The sequence below is a fragment of the Gopherus evgoodei genome, chromosome 5, assembly GCF_007399415.2.
Source record: "Gopherus evgoodei ecotype Sinaloan lineage chromosome 5, rGopEvg1_v1.p, whole genome shotgun sequence".
NCBI lineage: Eukaryota > Metazoa > Chordata > Testudines > Testudinidae > Gopherus > Gopherus evgoodei.
The window spans coordinates 119,712,369-119,726,695 of record NC_044326.1 but is presented as its reverse complement, the minus strand read 5'-3'; the positions used below and the strand labels follow the sequence as shown (position 1 = coordinate 119,726,695).

At 41.0% G+C, this 14,327-nt stretch overlaps 1 protein-coding gene across 1 annotated transcript in view; it reads left to right on the top strand.

The window, feature by feature from the left end:
* The window catches only part of LOC115652164 (melanopsin-like), a 61,289-nt gene extending 49,015 nt beyond the window's left edge, over positions 1-12,274 (top strand). The window contains exons 9-10 of the mRNA XM_030563844.1: positions 2,971-3,123; positions 10,919-12,274. Coding sequence (XP_030419704.1) covers positions 2,971-3,123; positions 10,919-11,305 — 540 coding nt within the window. The 3' untranslated portion in view covers positions 11,306-12,274. The remainder of the gene's footprint in view (positions 1-2,970; positions 3,124-10,918) is intronic.
* The last annotated feature ends 2,053 nt before the right edge of the window (positions 12,275-14,327 follow it).

Here is a 14,327-nt window from a genome sequence, read left to right as displayed (position 1 = left end):
GTTGTTATTTTGCAGGCTAAGAGTTGTATTTGATAGTATTCTACACCAGTTTGTCTTTGACACAAAAGCTTTGCCTATGCTAGTATTTTGGGTGGAACCTCCCACCATTACAGGTAGCAGGTCATGAGGTGCCTGCTTTTGTAAACAGGGCATAGTCATTTTATCACTCTGTCATTTAGATCTGCTCTGAGCCAAACTAACTTAGGAGTGTGCGCTGGGAACATTTCAGTCTTCTGAAAAATCAGGACAATAAAATAGTAAAAACCTGTCCCCTCCTTACATTAGCAATCTGTCATATATAGCTGATTCCAATGGAGTTGCACCAGCTGTCTGAAAAACACTAGCACAGACATAGCTGCAGGAAACTACACACCTAAATCTACATACACTGAATTGAGAATATCTGTATCCTTTGTGATTCTTGTGTGTGGTCAAAAAATCTTCCTGCTTCAGAGCTAAGGTAATGAAAACTTTTAGCAGGCATACAAACATTTTATCATGTAAAAGCTCTAGCTCAGGGGTCAGCAACCTTTCACTCTAATTTAAGGTTTCACGTGCCAGTAATACATTTTAACATTTTTAGAAAGTCTCTTTCTATAAGTCTATAATATATAACTGAACTATTGTTGTATGTAAAGTAAATAAGGTTTTCAAAATGCTTAAGAAGCTTAATTTAAAATTAAATTAAAATGCAGAGCCCCCTGGACCGGTGGCCAGGACCCAGGCAGTGTGAGTGCCGCTGAAAATCAGCTCGCGTGCCGCCTTTGGTACACATGCATAGGTTGCCTACCCCTGCACTAGCTGGTGTGGGTCAGGGCTAGCTGAGAGAATGCCTCTCCCTGAATGCCTTATTGCAACAATTACAATTACTTCCAATGCTTTTAAGATTGCTGAATGGAACAGAACTTTCCAGGAGTAGTATTGTCTGCAGAACACCAATCTCTTGGGAACTTGCTCCTTCATATGGCCCTGATCTTAAATTCTGTAAGTCTATGTGATCCAGAGTTTTTCAATCTTCAGGGCAAATTTTAAGACTTCCCCGTTCAACCAGGCATTTAACTGATTGTCACTATGTTAGGATGAAGGATCTTAACATGATAGAAACATCGCCGCAATTGTTTATTGAACCATCTCTATGAATCACTCATTTTTGTATTTATTGTGCAGTGCTACAGATGCCATGGCAACAGAAGCTGTTAAAAAAAAGTATAAGTAATTCTGTTATAATGTAAAGAAAATGTGGAAACTTTTGCCCATTGGGCTAATTTACACTCACAGGCCATGAAGTTTCTTACTATAGGGTTGATACATTAAGGTATTGCTCATGAGGATGGATGGTTACATTACATTGCCCTGGAGGTTCTGTGGAAGCATTAAGATTATTCTCAGAAACCTAGGCTGTTGTATAAAATATATGAAGCATTCTGACAGGAAAAGCAGACACATTTTCTGCTGTAAGATACGTATCCAGCAAAGTTACTGGAACTAGAGTTAAGCACATACTTAAGTGCTTTGCTAGATCAAGGCCTAACTCACTAGTTGTACATAGTGTTTATGCAAGGGTGGCACTGGAAATATGTTGTTTCTGGAGATGATAAAATAAGAGTTTTAAAAAAAAAGGACGTTTTCTAACTCATTTATTTTCCCCTCTCCTACGTATCCTCCTGTTCCTTTCACCTTTCCATTTCCCTTGACTCTCATTTTCTCCTTTATTTCCCTCTCAACAAATTTTTTTTACAGATTAATAGATCAGTGGATGCTAAATGAAGTTCACTGTAGTCATTCTATCGCACATTACATGTCCTGACCTGAGTGAGCCATTTCTTTTGTTCTGTTTGTCACCATTAATTTTCTGTAAACTCAGTTGAGTCGTTTTTTGTTTTGTTTTGTTTTGTTTTGAAAGTATTCTCTTTTCTAGGCCTGGGATAATGTTCTCTAAAGGTGTCAGCCTTGGCCTAACCTTTGCGTATAGGTCTCAATCAAAACCGCTGCTGCTGCTGCTGTTGTAATGCAGTGCTCTGTTGATTTGACATTGCCAGAGGCAATTATTCTTTCAGTGACTGACAGGAAACATGGATTTAAAATGCCAGTTCAGTGCAGCTGTGTAGATGCGCTTTGAAATAAAAGCTTAACCCAGTGGCTTTTGCATATTGCATGGTAGCAGTTCATGGTGAAGTTTTGTAACACACTTGCTAATGCACAAGTTGGCAGCACCAAACAGGAATTGTAGCTGTTTCCACCAAACAAATTCTCTTGTTGGAGTGTGTGCCCATTTCTAATGTAAATAAAATGGCATCTCTAGTTTTAATTATACAAGGAAGGAAAAATGAAAAGACTATTCATAGCTGAGGGATCTGAGTAATCCAGTGATGTTCATGCATTAGTTTCACACCTTCATGGACCTCATGTCAAATCCTCACTTAAGTGCATGTGGAAAACAGTTTGATCGCCGCCTTTTGTCCGAATCACCAAATCAAGATATAATTTGTCGTGATTCACAGTTTTTGCACAAGATAGGTCCAGAAATGGAATATCTGAATTGTAGCAAATCAGGACTGAGCTCCATCCCTAGTGAGGCACAGGAAAAATAAGTGAAGTAACTGCCCACATTCCAGACTGTTCTCTCTCTCTCTGCAACTGGACATCTAATTCTTAGGTGCCACAAGCATCACTATACTACAAAGATCAAAGGTGAGTAAAAAGTCTGGGTAAAAATGGATGCACTGTGTTTTACAAGCTCTGTGCTTCCAAAGAGATAAGTGTGAGGAGAGCAGTAAGAGAGAAAATCAGGAGTATGTGGAATAATTCTTGTCTAATGGGGGATTCATCAGGGCTGGGTATATGGCCCATTTTAGAACACTCTCATTTTGTCTACATGCAAAAGCAGCCTGCTTACCAGCAGATGAAAAAGAAAATTTAAAAAGTTAGAAAGAATATAACCATTGGAAATAATTCTCACCTGGTGTTTAGGCTTGGAGTGATGTAGAACTTGAGCCAATGGAGCCAGTTCATAAGAAACTGCACCCTTCCGGAAGTAACTCTTTTTCATCATGTCCAAGACAGAAGGAGAAGAGGGAACTGCTTCTGAAGGCCCACAGCTGCAATGCAATAACTGAAGAAAAGGTAAAAGAAGGACTTAATTGCTTCTTGTTTTTATTGTATACTTTTTTCTTTGGCAAGTGTTCTCCGATTTACCCATTCAACCTTGATGCTCAGGTGGATACATCTTGAAGACCTCACCTGTATTTGTGGTTTTGAAGGTTTCTCCCACCCCACCATTACAGGCCCTATGAATGCTTTAACTCTTTTCCCAGCTGCTTTGCCTTTGCTGGAAAAGCAACCTACCATTCCAAAGCCAGATCAAATGCTGACTTGTAGCACAATTAGCGGAGATGAATTGAAGAACCTGACTGCTTCATCTCAGCATGGTTGATCTCATCCCACTCCCAAATCTAAGGAATTCACCTCCATGTTGTGGCAGACTCCATTTGCTACAAAATAAGGGTTTCAAGTCAGATTCAGAAGTAGTGGAAGCCACTCTTTTTTGCACCCTCATTTTAGTATACATTAAAAAATGTTTTATCTTTGTTGAGGGGGAAGAGGAGAGAGAAACTCCCATTTCTCCCTGAGAGTGGGAAAGTCGGGCAGCTTACCCCCCTTCCCTCACTGAAACTGGAGATGGTGAGTACTGAGCACATCTCTTGTGGATGCAACAAAACTACAAACCAAACGGCTGCAGTTTGGTGTCATTTTCTCAGAAGTGTCACTTTTCTAGAGGTGGAACTTTGGAAGATGATCTCAGATCACCCCGAATCAGCTTTTGCCAATACTTCAGTTTCACTGGTCTTCCAAATATAGTATTGCTGTGAATCACATGGGAAAATATGCCAGTGCCACACCTTCAGTAGACAAAGGCGTAAGACTTTCAATACCCAACCTACTAATAGGTTGGCTAGTACTCCCAGGTCTGTAGGTATCCAGCTCCTATGACATGTCTAAATGAACTAACAATACACCATAAGAAGGTAACCTGATTCAGTCACCTTTCTTTCCTTTTGGATCTCCGGTTCTTTTTCTAGAGACAGCATAGTTTAAGCAAACTAATCTCCTTATTCCTGAATGCATCTAGCAGCAAAGAATCCTGTGGCACCTTATAGACGAACAGACATTTTGGAGCATGAGCTTTCGTAAGTGAATGAGGTAGTTGAACTACCTCATTATCTCTAGCTTGCCTGCGTATATATACCTGCCCCTGGAAATTTCCACTACATGCATCTGACGAAGTGGGTATTCACCCACGAAAGCTCATGCTCCAAAACGTCTGTTAGTCTATAAGGTGCCACAGGATTCTTTGCTGCTTTTACAGATCCAGACTAACACGGATACCCTCTGATACTTGACTGAATGCATCTACTCACTCTTCCTCCAGGTGTCTCTTTCATATTGTTTCGTCCACAAGGCTGGAAAACCTTAGTCTTCCCCTTTATAAAGTGTTGACAAAGCAGGCAGTAGAAAATAATTTTTGGAAAAAAAAAAAAACAGCATAATGATTGATTGCATCACTGACAAGTTGTACGGCATTGTCAGCTCGTGCTTTTGGATCCCATCTCTGCACTTCATCTGTGTGCTATCTGTTTATGTTGCATGTTCTCTGAGGTCTGGGCCTCCACTCTCATCCATGAAAGCATGCACCACACCGTTGCTGCTGTATAAATAATGGGCCTGAACCTCATTTACATTTGTGGCCCATGTATGCTGCTCAAGCAATGTAAAATGGACTTAGTGAGTGTAAATGCAATTTGTTTCTATTTTAAGGCCCTTTTACACTGATAGCATAGTGTAAAGGGGCCTTAATGTAAATGGGAATCTGGCCCAATAAAACATTGCTGCTGGCTGCAGAGTAACATTAACGCTTTATGGAATCTTGGGCAAGATAAAATAATTTAGTGTGGTGTGATACCTTCTTCTGTTGACAGAATAATCCTCACTTTCTTTCATTCCAGGCGGTGCCACTGCAAAAGTCACATCAATCAGTTTCATCACTTTAAACCCCCCAAAAAAGACAACGATGGTAGAGATCAAGTGCCACCACTTAAGCGAGCATTCTGTAGCTTGGTTAGCCAGTATGAACAATGAGTAGGTCTGCTCCTCAGGTGTCAGTGAAGTACCTATTGGGAGCAAGAGATTTGGTGCCAAATCCCACCTCTCTCATGCACCCTGGGCCACACCCTCACCTGGTGTGAATTGGCATATTTCTACCTAAATCAATGGAGCTACTTTGATATACAACAGCTGAGGATTTGGCCCTTTGTGCCCAGACCTCCAGTTTGTTCCTGTCTCTTGCTGAGGAAGGCAGCTAGTGTTTTATGTGGAGGTGCTATATTTGGCTTTGGAAGCTATGGAAACAGTAGAAGCTCATACTCTCTATGTAGAAGAAAGTGGGGAAAGGGCCCTGAGTGTGAAGTCTCCATCTAACCCTCAGTCACAGGGCTGAGTGAGTGAAATGTCCAGTTCCTGCTGGCAGGAATGGACCCAAACTGGGTGACCTCACCTTGCTTCAGAGCTCCCTTGCTAAATCCATGTCTGGACATAACGCCTCCGATACAGGAGGGCCAGAGAGCAGTGGGAGAGTGGTCGAGGGGAAGTATATAAGCCCTAGGCTAATTAAGGTGTGGTTCCCTGAAGACTAGGGAGGGTTGCTACAGATTAATTGTAGCACCTGTAGTCAATTAAGGCCCTGTTAGCAACCTAATAAAACCCCTTGCTTCAGGCAGTCAGGGGAGGAGGAGGAAGGAGGGAAGACTGGAGCTTGGAGGTGTGCTGTGAGACTTGGAAGATCAGAAAACCAGAGTAAGGGAGACCCAGCCCCAGCCGTCAAAGGACTGAAGGTACCCCACCCAATGGGGAAAAGGGTAAGGACCCGCAGTTGTTGAGAGGGGCTGGGACTCAGAGTGAGGAGCAAACCCAGACCCCTCCCCTGCCCCCGCCTTTACCACCTTCCCGGGCCACTAGTGGGGCCCTCAGTGCCCCAAGAGCAGGGTCAAGGGGTGGCATCTTAGCCCCCACCAAGAAAAGCGCAGGACCTACCATACTACATTGGCCATCTTGTCACGCACCCAAGACAGTGGAGAGGAAGAAGAGTTAGGGGATTCCCTCCAGATACCCCCAACTCCAAATTCAATCTCTGCTCTTTTTGTTTTTTTCTGAGAGAGAAGTGGAGGAGAGGAAATCTCAGGTTTTCTTCATAGACATTTTGACCCATAGTAATTCATTATTTTAATGCCTGTAACTTGGCCACACTGTTCTCCGCAAGAAGAATCACAGAGGCTATGCTGATTTTTGTTCTCGAAGGATGCCTGTCAGTTTTGATAAGTAGCCCTCGATTGGGTTCCTGCACTCTACTGATCTCAGTACTATTCACTGGCAAGTGGTTTATAATGCTACAGATGGGCACTTTCACAATATTCATGTTGAGTGTCCCAGGTGCAGGGTGTGAAGCTCTTCTTTGTGCTGCTTTCATGCACAAGCATATCTCAGTAGCTTCCAGCACGTATCCTCTTGTCAAGATCAACGGGAGCACTTCATCATCAGGTCTTCTGGTTGCCCTAAAAACACAAAGTTGACCTTTTAGGGATTTACTTTAGACTTCTAGACAGCATGACCAGATTGTCTACAACAGATTTTGGTTGTAACACTTTAAACCTACTATTGATCTTGCTGTGAGTTGGAGTCAGGTCAAGGATCATTTAGTCCATGTGTTTATCAATATAGTAAAGTTTCTGAGGCAGAGAATAATCTCACTTTTCTTCTGCTCCACATCTTAAAAAAACAAACAAACAACTGCTCATCCTGTCAAGATCGGGAAACTTATTGTATCCTATGATATCTTCTTCGTAAGTTGATTCAGATGAGGATTGCTTAATGCAAAATTACTGGTGGGCTGCTGACATATACCCAAGGCCAGAGTGTGGCAGCTAATTACCACCCCAGGGGCAATGGCTCCCAGAGCTCGCAGCATGTTGGGAGAGTGTGCTTTCTGTGTTAGCACCTAGGAGTGATGAGACTAATGGCCTATGACAATGGACTACAATGACATGATTACACATCAAATCTAGAATGACATTAAAAGATGTGAAAGACGGGGGGGGGTGAGGTAGTATCTTCTGTCGGACTGACTTCTGTTGGTGATATAGACAAGCTTTCTAGCCACACAGAGCTTTTCCTCAGGAACATGTGTCATGTGACAGTGACTAGGCAATGTTGGTAGTGTGAAATAAGGCTCTAATCAGACAGTTACGATGATCTCACAGGGCAGTCCCCATACCTGCTTTGCACACCTACACTCCCAAAAGATAGCAATATCTACTGTACCTGTGTATCTGTAGATGAAAAGGCAAATATTGTTAGCTGAGATACAATGGGGATGGGCACTACAGAAATACCTGTGGCAGAGAAACAATAATGTATACTGAGTGTAGAAGACCTATAGGCATACTGAAGGTCCATATTTTAACACTAGTCTAATAATTAGAGATATACCTATCTCCTAGAACTGGAAGGGCCCTCAAAAGGTCATTGAGTCCAGCCCCCTGCCTTCACTAGCAGGACCAAGTACTGATTTTTGCCCTAGATTCCTAAGTGGCTCCCTGAAGGATTGAACTCACAACCCTGGGTTTAGCAGGCCAATGGCTCAAACCACTGAGCTATCCCTCCAGAAAGTCCAAATGGTACTTTTTTTTTAATAATTCCCCTAGTCTTGGAAAGCCATGAGCCTTCAAAGACAAGGACTGACACAGTACTATCGTTCAGCAAGGTATCTTGCTGGCTCTAATGTCTTTGTTGTCACCCCATTAAATTGTTCTTCTGTTCTCCCTGCTCTTTACATTCTTGTGAATCTGCAGGGGGTTGAAATTAACAAGAATTCTGCTCTCCTAGCACTTTAAAGAGCAGGTTTGCTGTTATTTATAACAAGCAGCCTGCTCATAGGAGCAAGCCAGGCCCACCAAGCTGGAAGATGGTGCCATGTGTGCACAACCATATTCACTACAAACACAGATCTCTGATGTGGGGTAAATGGCTTATGCAGCTGGGGAGCTGGAGTTTTAATTCTCTAGCTGGCCCTGTTTGGAGGACTGGACTTTTCTTCTGTGTCAAGGATCCTTAAAATGTTCATTTAGGGAGTGTCATACACTGGTTTTGTCCACTTTGAGTGCATCCCTTTAAAATGACCATGACTGTAGCTGCAGAAATCATTATAATTAAATTAAAATTATTAATTCCTGGCTATGGAATTGGAATATATTGTTATGTTATAGCATAAGCTATAGGCATCCAATGTGATACCCAAAGAGAGGGAGAGATGGACAATAGCATCAAACCTGTCCTATCCCATTCCCACAAATGCAAAATCTTTTGCCCAAAGGTGAGCTATCTTACAATCAGACTGTCATGATCTAAAAGCATGAGCATCAACAGTTTGAGATCAAGAACCTAGTTCATCAGCTCCAAGGCTTTAGCAGATTCAGGAAACCTCTTTGTACAGAGTCCAGCCACTAGAAGGAGATAAAGATGCACTTAGCCATCATGTTGCAGTGTACTAATGGTATGAGCTTAAGTACTATGTTTTATCAGTGTTAGAGAAATACCTCCGATAGAAGAAGAAAGACAGTTGATGTATGTTGAGAGGAGGAGACCTAAGAAGACACTCAAGGCTAATAATATGTAGATCTGTATATTACCATAAATGTACGTGATGCTTTATAAAACAAAGAGCAAGACTTGTTCTCTGCCCTGAGCTATATCAGTTTTCGCAGAAATATCCAAAGGAGTGAAGTATTCATTATATTTTTCTTTTTAATGTTGCTTCTCCTTGCCAGAGAGGGGTTTCTATTTTTCTTTAACCACTTCCTTTCTATCTCTCACTAAGTATTTTTATAATCATCATTTCAGTTATTGTAGGAAAGCCAATATTAATATTTCACGCTTTCCATGTTCAGAATGTTGTGAAAACATTTACTAACTAATCTTCACAGCATTCCTGTGAGGGATTGCCATAATTTTGGACATGGGAAAACTGAGGGAGAGGGGTTATGCAACATGTCTAAGGTCACTGAGGGAGTCATTGTCAGAGCCAGGTTTAGAACTCAGGAGTTTCTGGCTCCTAGTTATGAGGGTAAAAAAGGAAATAAAATAGGTTTTCAAAAGGAGACACTGTCTTTTTCTCTCCCTCCTGTTTCTTCAGATGAGCTAATTAAAGGATTTACATGTTCTCCCAAAAGAACACAGACCTGTTTACTTATACTTAAAAAATATTAGTCTGATTACAAAAACTTCCTTTATTATTATTTACATTTTTTTTAAAGCATTAGTGTTTGTGGTGGTTGATTGATTTTTATACTCCTGATGATGATTGGATTGATCTTTTGAGAGTCCTAGGTAAACTAAAATGGTGGTCATGAAATTATAGATCGATCAGAGTGAATAGAAAGTGAAGCGCTTCTGAAGCCAAAGAAGTGGAATTATTTTTCTTCTTTTTTGTTAAATATGGTACTATCTATATTTCTTATGGTTACAGCGCCACCTACTGGGCAGACAAGATACATAGGAAACATCTCAGGACACAACTATTGAAATTGTTAGTGTGGTTGTGGCAGGGAAAATGGAATTTTAAGAAAATAAAGATACGAAGAATCAAACTGTTCTATATAAATATTTAATCTGAGATACTTCTTTGTTCATTATACAGAAAAAAGGTTCCAGGATGTGACAGGTTTCATGCGTTAAAATGTTTGAGAAATAACATTTTAAACATGTATGAAGCATCTGATGCGGGATTGGAACTTTCTTAAGGGTGGGGGCAGAGGCTATTCTAAAACCCTGAGGGTATGTCTACACTGCAATAAAAAACCTGCAGCACCAAGTCCCAGAGCCTGTGTCAGCTGACTGAGGCTGCAGATCTAAAAATAGCTGTGTGCGCATTTAGGCTCAGGCTCTGAAATCCTCCCCACCCACAGGGTCTCAGAGCCTAGGATCCAGCCTGAGTCTGAACATCTACACCGCAATTTTTTAGCCCCGCACTTCAAGCCACGTGCTCCAAACTCAATTGACCTGGGCCTGCTGGGCCTGTGCACCAGTTCTTTTATTGCAGTGTAGATGTATCCTCAGATACTACTACAGTGATAAGAGCAGTATTAGACTCTGTGTAGAACAGAATGAATAGAAAGTGTTGTGAAATAAACTCAGTTTTAGTCTGAAAAGTGACCACATGGAAGTTTCTACTTTCACCCCCAAAGAGTTTTGATGCAGCAGCATAATGCTGCATCACTACTGGGATGCCTGAAAAAAACTCTCCTTTTATATATAATTTTTTTCTTGGAAGATTTTTTTTTTTTTTTAAAAACCAGGAAGTCAGTCAGGTCCTTAGATGGTGTAAATTGTCATAGCTCCAGTGGAGTTGTACTGATTTGGAGTAGCTGAAGATTTAACCCAGTAACCTTAAAGCTTATGGCAGAATGGGTACAATACAGTTCCAAATTAGTAATGGATAAATAATGTGTTTCAGAATGTGCTTCTCCATTGATCACAGCATAAAATGGGTTAATGTCCATTACCTACACATTTTTGAAAACATTTGACCAAATACGCATTTCTTTACATCATTTAGTATTTTGTTGTATATGTTGTGCGTTTCTAAAAGTGACAGTTTGGTAAATTTTAATACATAGATCACATGATACTGATTTTATTTTGGGGCAGTGGCTCAAATATTAATGGGGAAACAGCTCAAGAGAACTAACACCTAAAATGTTAATGGACTGGTACAAGAGATTTCAAACACGTGTTTCAGAGTGGTAAGATAACGTACAATTGTTATATGTCAAATGATGGTTCTAAAGATTTAGTGTTGTTTTTACCCTAGGTTTTGCTCTCCTCCAGCTACTTGCAGAAGCTGCTTGGGAGGTCGGTCCTACAGAATTCCCCTAAAGCACTTGTGACCAGTTCCTTAAAAGCAGCTTCTCTTCCCATTGGCTTGAACAGCATCAGCAAAGGAAGAGGCTCAGATACCTCACAAAGGGAAACTCAAATAAACAGAGGCCTGGACCCTATCATTAGTACTGCAGTCCCACGTATCATTGTCATTCCTACTTCCGAGACCAACCTTGTTGAAGGACAAGAAGAACATGAAAATGGAGAGGAAGAAGAGACTGATTTATTCCACTTTCATGGCAAGAATAATTTATTGGACATAGATGGGCTTGGCTCTTCCACAGATTTCCTTGAAGCATTTGAGAAGTTTCTGTCATAAGTGTAAAAAAGAAAACTTTCTGGTCATTGTTTTCTTGGCTGCTTCTCCACATTATTATACCAAATAATTAAGGTCTTCTAGATTAAATCTTCAGACTTTTTGTATATTTGTATTATAGTCACTAGGCAGTCTTTGAATCCATCTTTGTTCAGACCTCTTCAGACACTGAAACAGCCTTTTACATGGTGCTGCTAAAATGAGCAGTGGAATATCTGGCAGCAAACTAGAATGGCGTATTTCAAGTCAACCTGCTGCTTCATGGTTTTTAATATAGATGGGCGGATGCCAGCAAAGAACTATCTAGCACCCAATGAATACTTCTCCTCCTACCTGGGTGCCCAGGATGCAATTTCATGATTCAACATAATTCCAAGTACTATTATCTCTAGAAGGCAATAGTTCCTGGAATGTCACCACAGGATAAGCTATGTAGTGACTGCATACACCAAAATTTGTTGACGGTATGGACTTCAGAAGTAGTACTGCCCAAAATTATGGCAAACAGTATAGCAGCACCCACTGAGTTGATTAGTAATGTGGACACCTTGTACTAGTCTCTCTTGCAAGTCTCCATGCAACCTCACAATCAGAAGCACCTATGTCTTTTTGTCAGGTCTTTTTTATTTCTAGTAGAAAGTGTTCTGTACTAGCTAGATGAATGGATCATTCAATACAAAAGTGATTATTTGTTTAGAAGATAATAAGGGTAAGAAAGAGAGGCTTGGATTTCAGCTGAATGTTAGGACAGCCACCATGCCCATTCAACAGATTACTGACAGGATTAGAGGTATTATACTGCCCCAAAAAACAAATTTTAAAGGCATTTTAGAGTATCTTGGGGTGCACGGTATTGTTTAAGCATGTGTGAATTGTAATGACTCCTGTGGATTCTCACAATTGGCTTAAAGACTCATTGATGAAAATGAAACACCAACTGCTATAGTTCAGTTTTCTTGTTGGTGGGACGCAAAGGGAGGGGGCAGGTATTCAGAGCTTTTTTCCCCTCTCAGCTGCCCATGAGAAAAAGAACAGGGATGCATAAACTTTACTGTGAGGGACCAACCTTCCAAAGTACCTCAGAGGGACTTCCTACCCAAACCTGAAAAAGAGCTCTGTGTAGCTTGGGAGCTTGTCTCTCTCACCAACAGAAGTTGGTCCAATAAAAGATATTACCTCACTCACCTTGTCTTCCTATCCCAACTGTCAGCTGTCCCTGTGGGGATTGAGTATAGTAGCATAGGGCTCTACCACTGTAAATGTGGGATTTACTGCAGGATGCCAGTTCACATATTTACTTGTGGATAATGGTTTTATGTTTCTTTCATCTTTGATTCATATTAGTTCCTTGTGTTCAAAATCCCTTCCTAGCTTAGCATTTTGTTCCTTGTGGTTTTATGTCTTTCCCCATTTTTCCTTTTTTAAACATATCCTCCAACTCTTTCTCATTCCCTCTGTCACACCCACAGGTGGGACACACAATGAACTAAATTCTGCTCTCTGTTATGGGGGGTTTAACTCCACTGAAGAAAATAGCTACTGGTGTAACAGAACATAATTTGTTTAACAAACTTCAGGTCAAGCAAGCAGCTGACCTGCAGAATTTGTTTTCATAGTCTTCATAAGAGTGTCCTGTTTTATTCCAGTGACTGTGTTGTATATTATACTGAGAGCATTTCCCTGTTCTATGCACACACTAATAGCTTTCTCTTGCTTTTTTTTTTCCTTTTTTTTTTTTCCTCCTGATGTGGAAACCTTGGAGGCCTTTCTTTTTAAATCAAAAAACAAGCCAAATCTAGTTTGCAACTGTGTTAACAGTAAGTTAACTAAAGTATAAACCACAATTGACAAATCAAGGTTGGGGCTGGAAGGCATCCACAATGGCATCATGTAGAATGATGCTAGGTGTCAGTAAGAAATGTTGAGAGATCTTGATGGGATAGCTGAGGGAACTAGAGAGGTCCTTCTAGCTTCTTTGGTGCATGTGGTGCTACCACTGGACACACAGTGCTACAATAACATTGAATGCTATAAAATGCTATTATGAACTCTCAGGATACCTTATTAGTATTAATTATTACTTGTATTACCGTAGTGTCAGGATGCCTCAGTCAGGATCAGGGCCTTATAGTTCTAGGCTCTGTACAAACACACATTAAAAGACAGTCCTCGCCTTGCACACGTTACAATCTAAACCAACTTAGAAACTGTTTTAACAAGTTATCAGAAGGATGCTTTAAAATAACATAACAATAATTAATTTTGAAGTTCATGATAATTTGTTAGGAAGTACATTTGAAGTGCCCATGACCAGTCCATGACTCTTTCTCAACTTCCACGCGCCTGGAGCCAGCACTTTCTAGAGTCTCCCTTCAACCAGAAGAGTGCATAGAGATATACGCTCTTGTGGGTGCTGTCCAGTTCTGGAGATGATCCATTACTTACAATAACCTTCTCTGCAATTCCATCCCTGAAAAGACTGTATTCGTTCCATCGTAGCTGCAGTTCAAACACATCCACTGAACTGGCGGGTGCATCACTGCTACAGAAGATTCCATGGTTCACCCCAGGAATTGAAGATTTCTATCCAGTTGAGCTGAAAACTAGGAAGTTTTCTTGGAACTGATACTGGGACAAATAAGGAACCTGGTAGTTTGCTAAAATGAGTGAGGGGGAAGAGGATAAGGCCAAAAAGGTCCAACCATTTAAGGTTTGGGGACACCAATCTGTAGTATCCACACTTTTCACCTTCTCTCTTTAGCCCTCCAAGCCTCTTTAGCCCTTACGACTTCATGTTGTCCATCATGATTGTCTTGTCTCCTATCTATCCAGTGCCTGTCAGCAACTTTGTTCTCCACCCAGTTCATTCTTTTTCCTTCAGGCATGTTAGAGCCAAATTCTGCATTCAATTACACGTGCAATTCCTGGTGATAACATTTGGTGGCAGGAGGGACCTAAACACAGCACAACCAGTGCAGTTCTACTGCATGAGGAGGCAGGCTGCTGAAGCCTGTGTGGAGTGTCC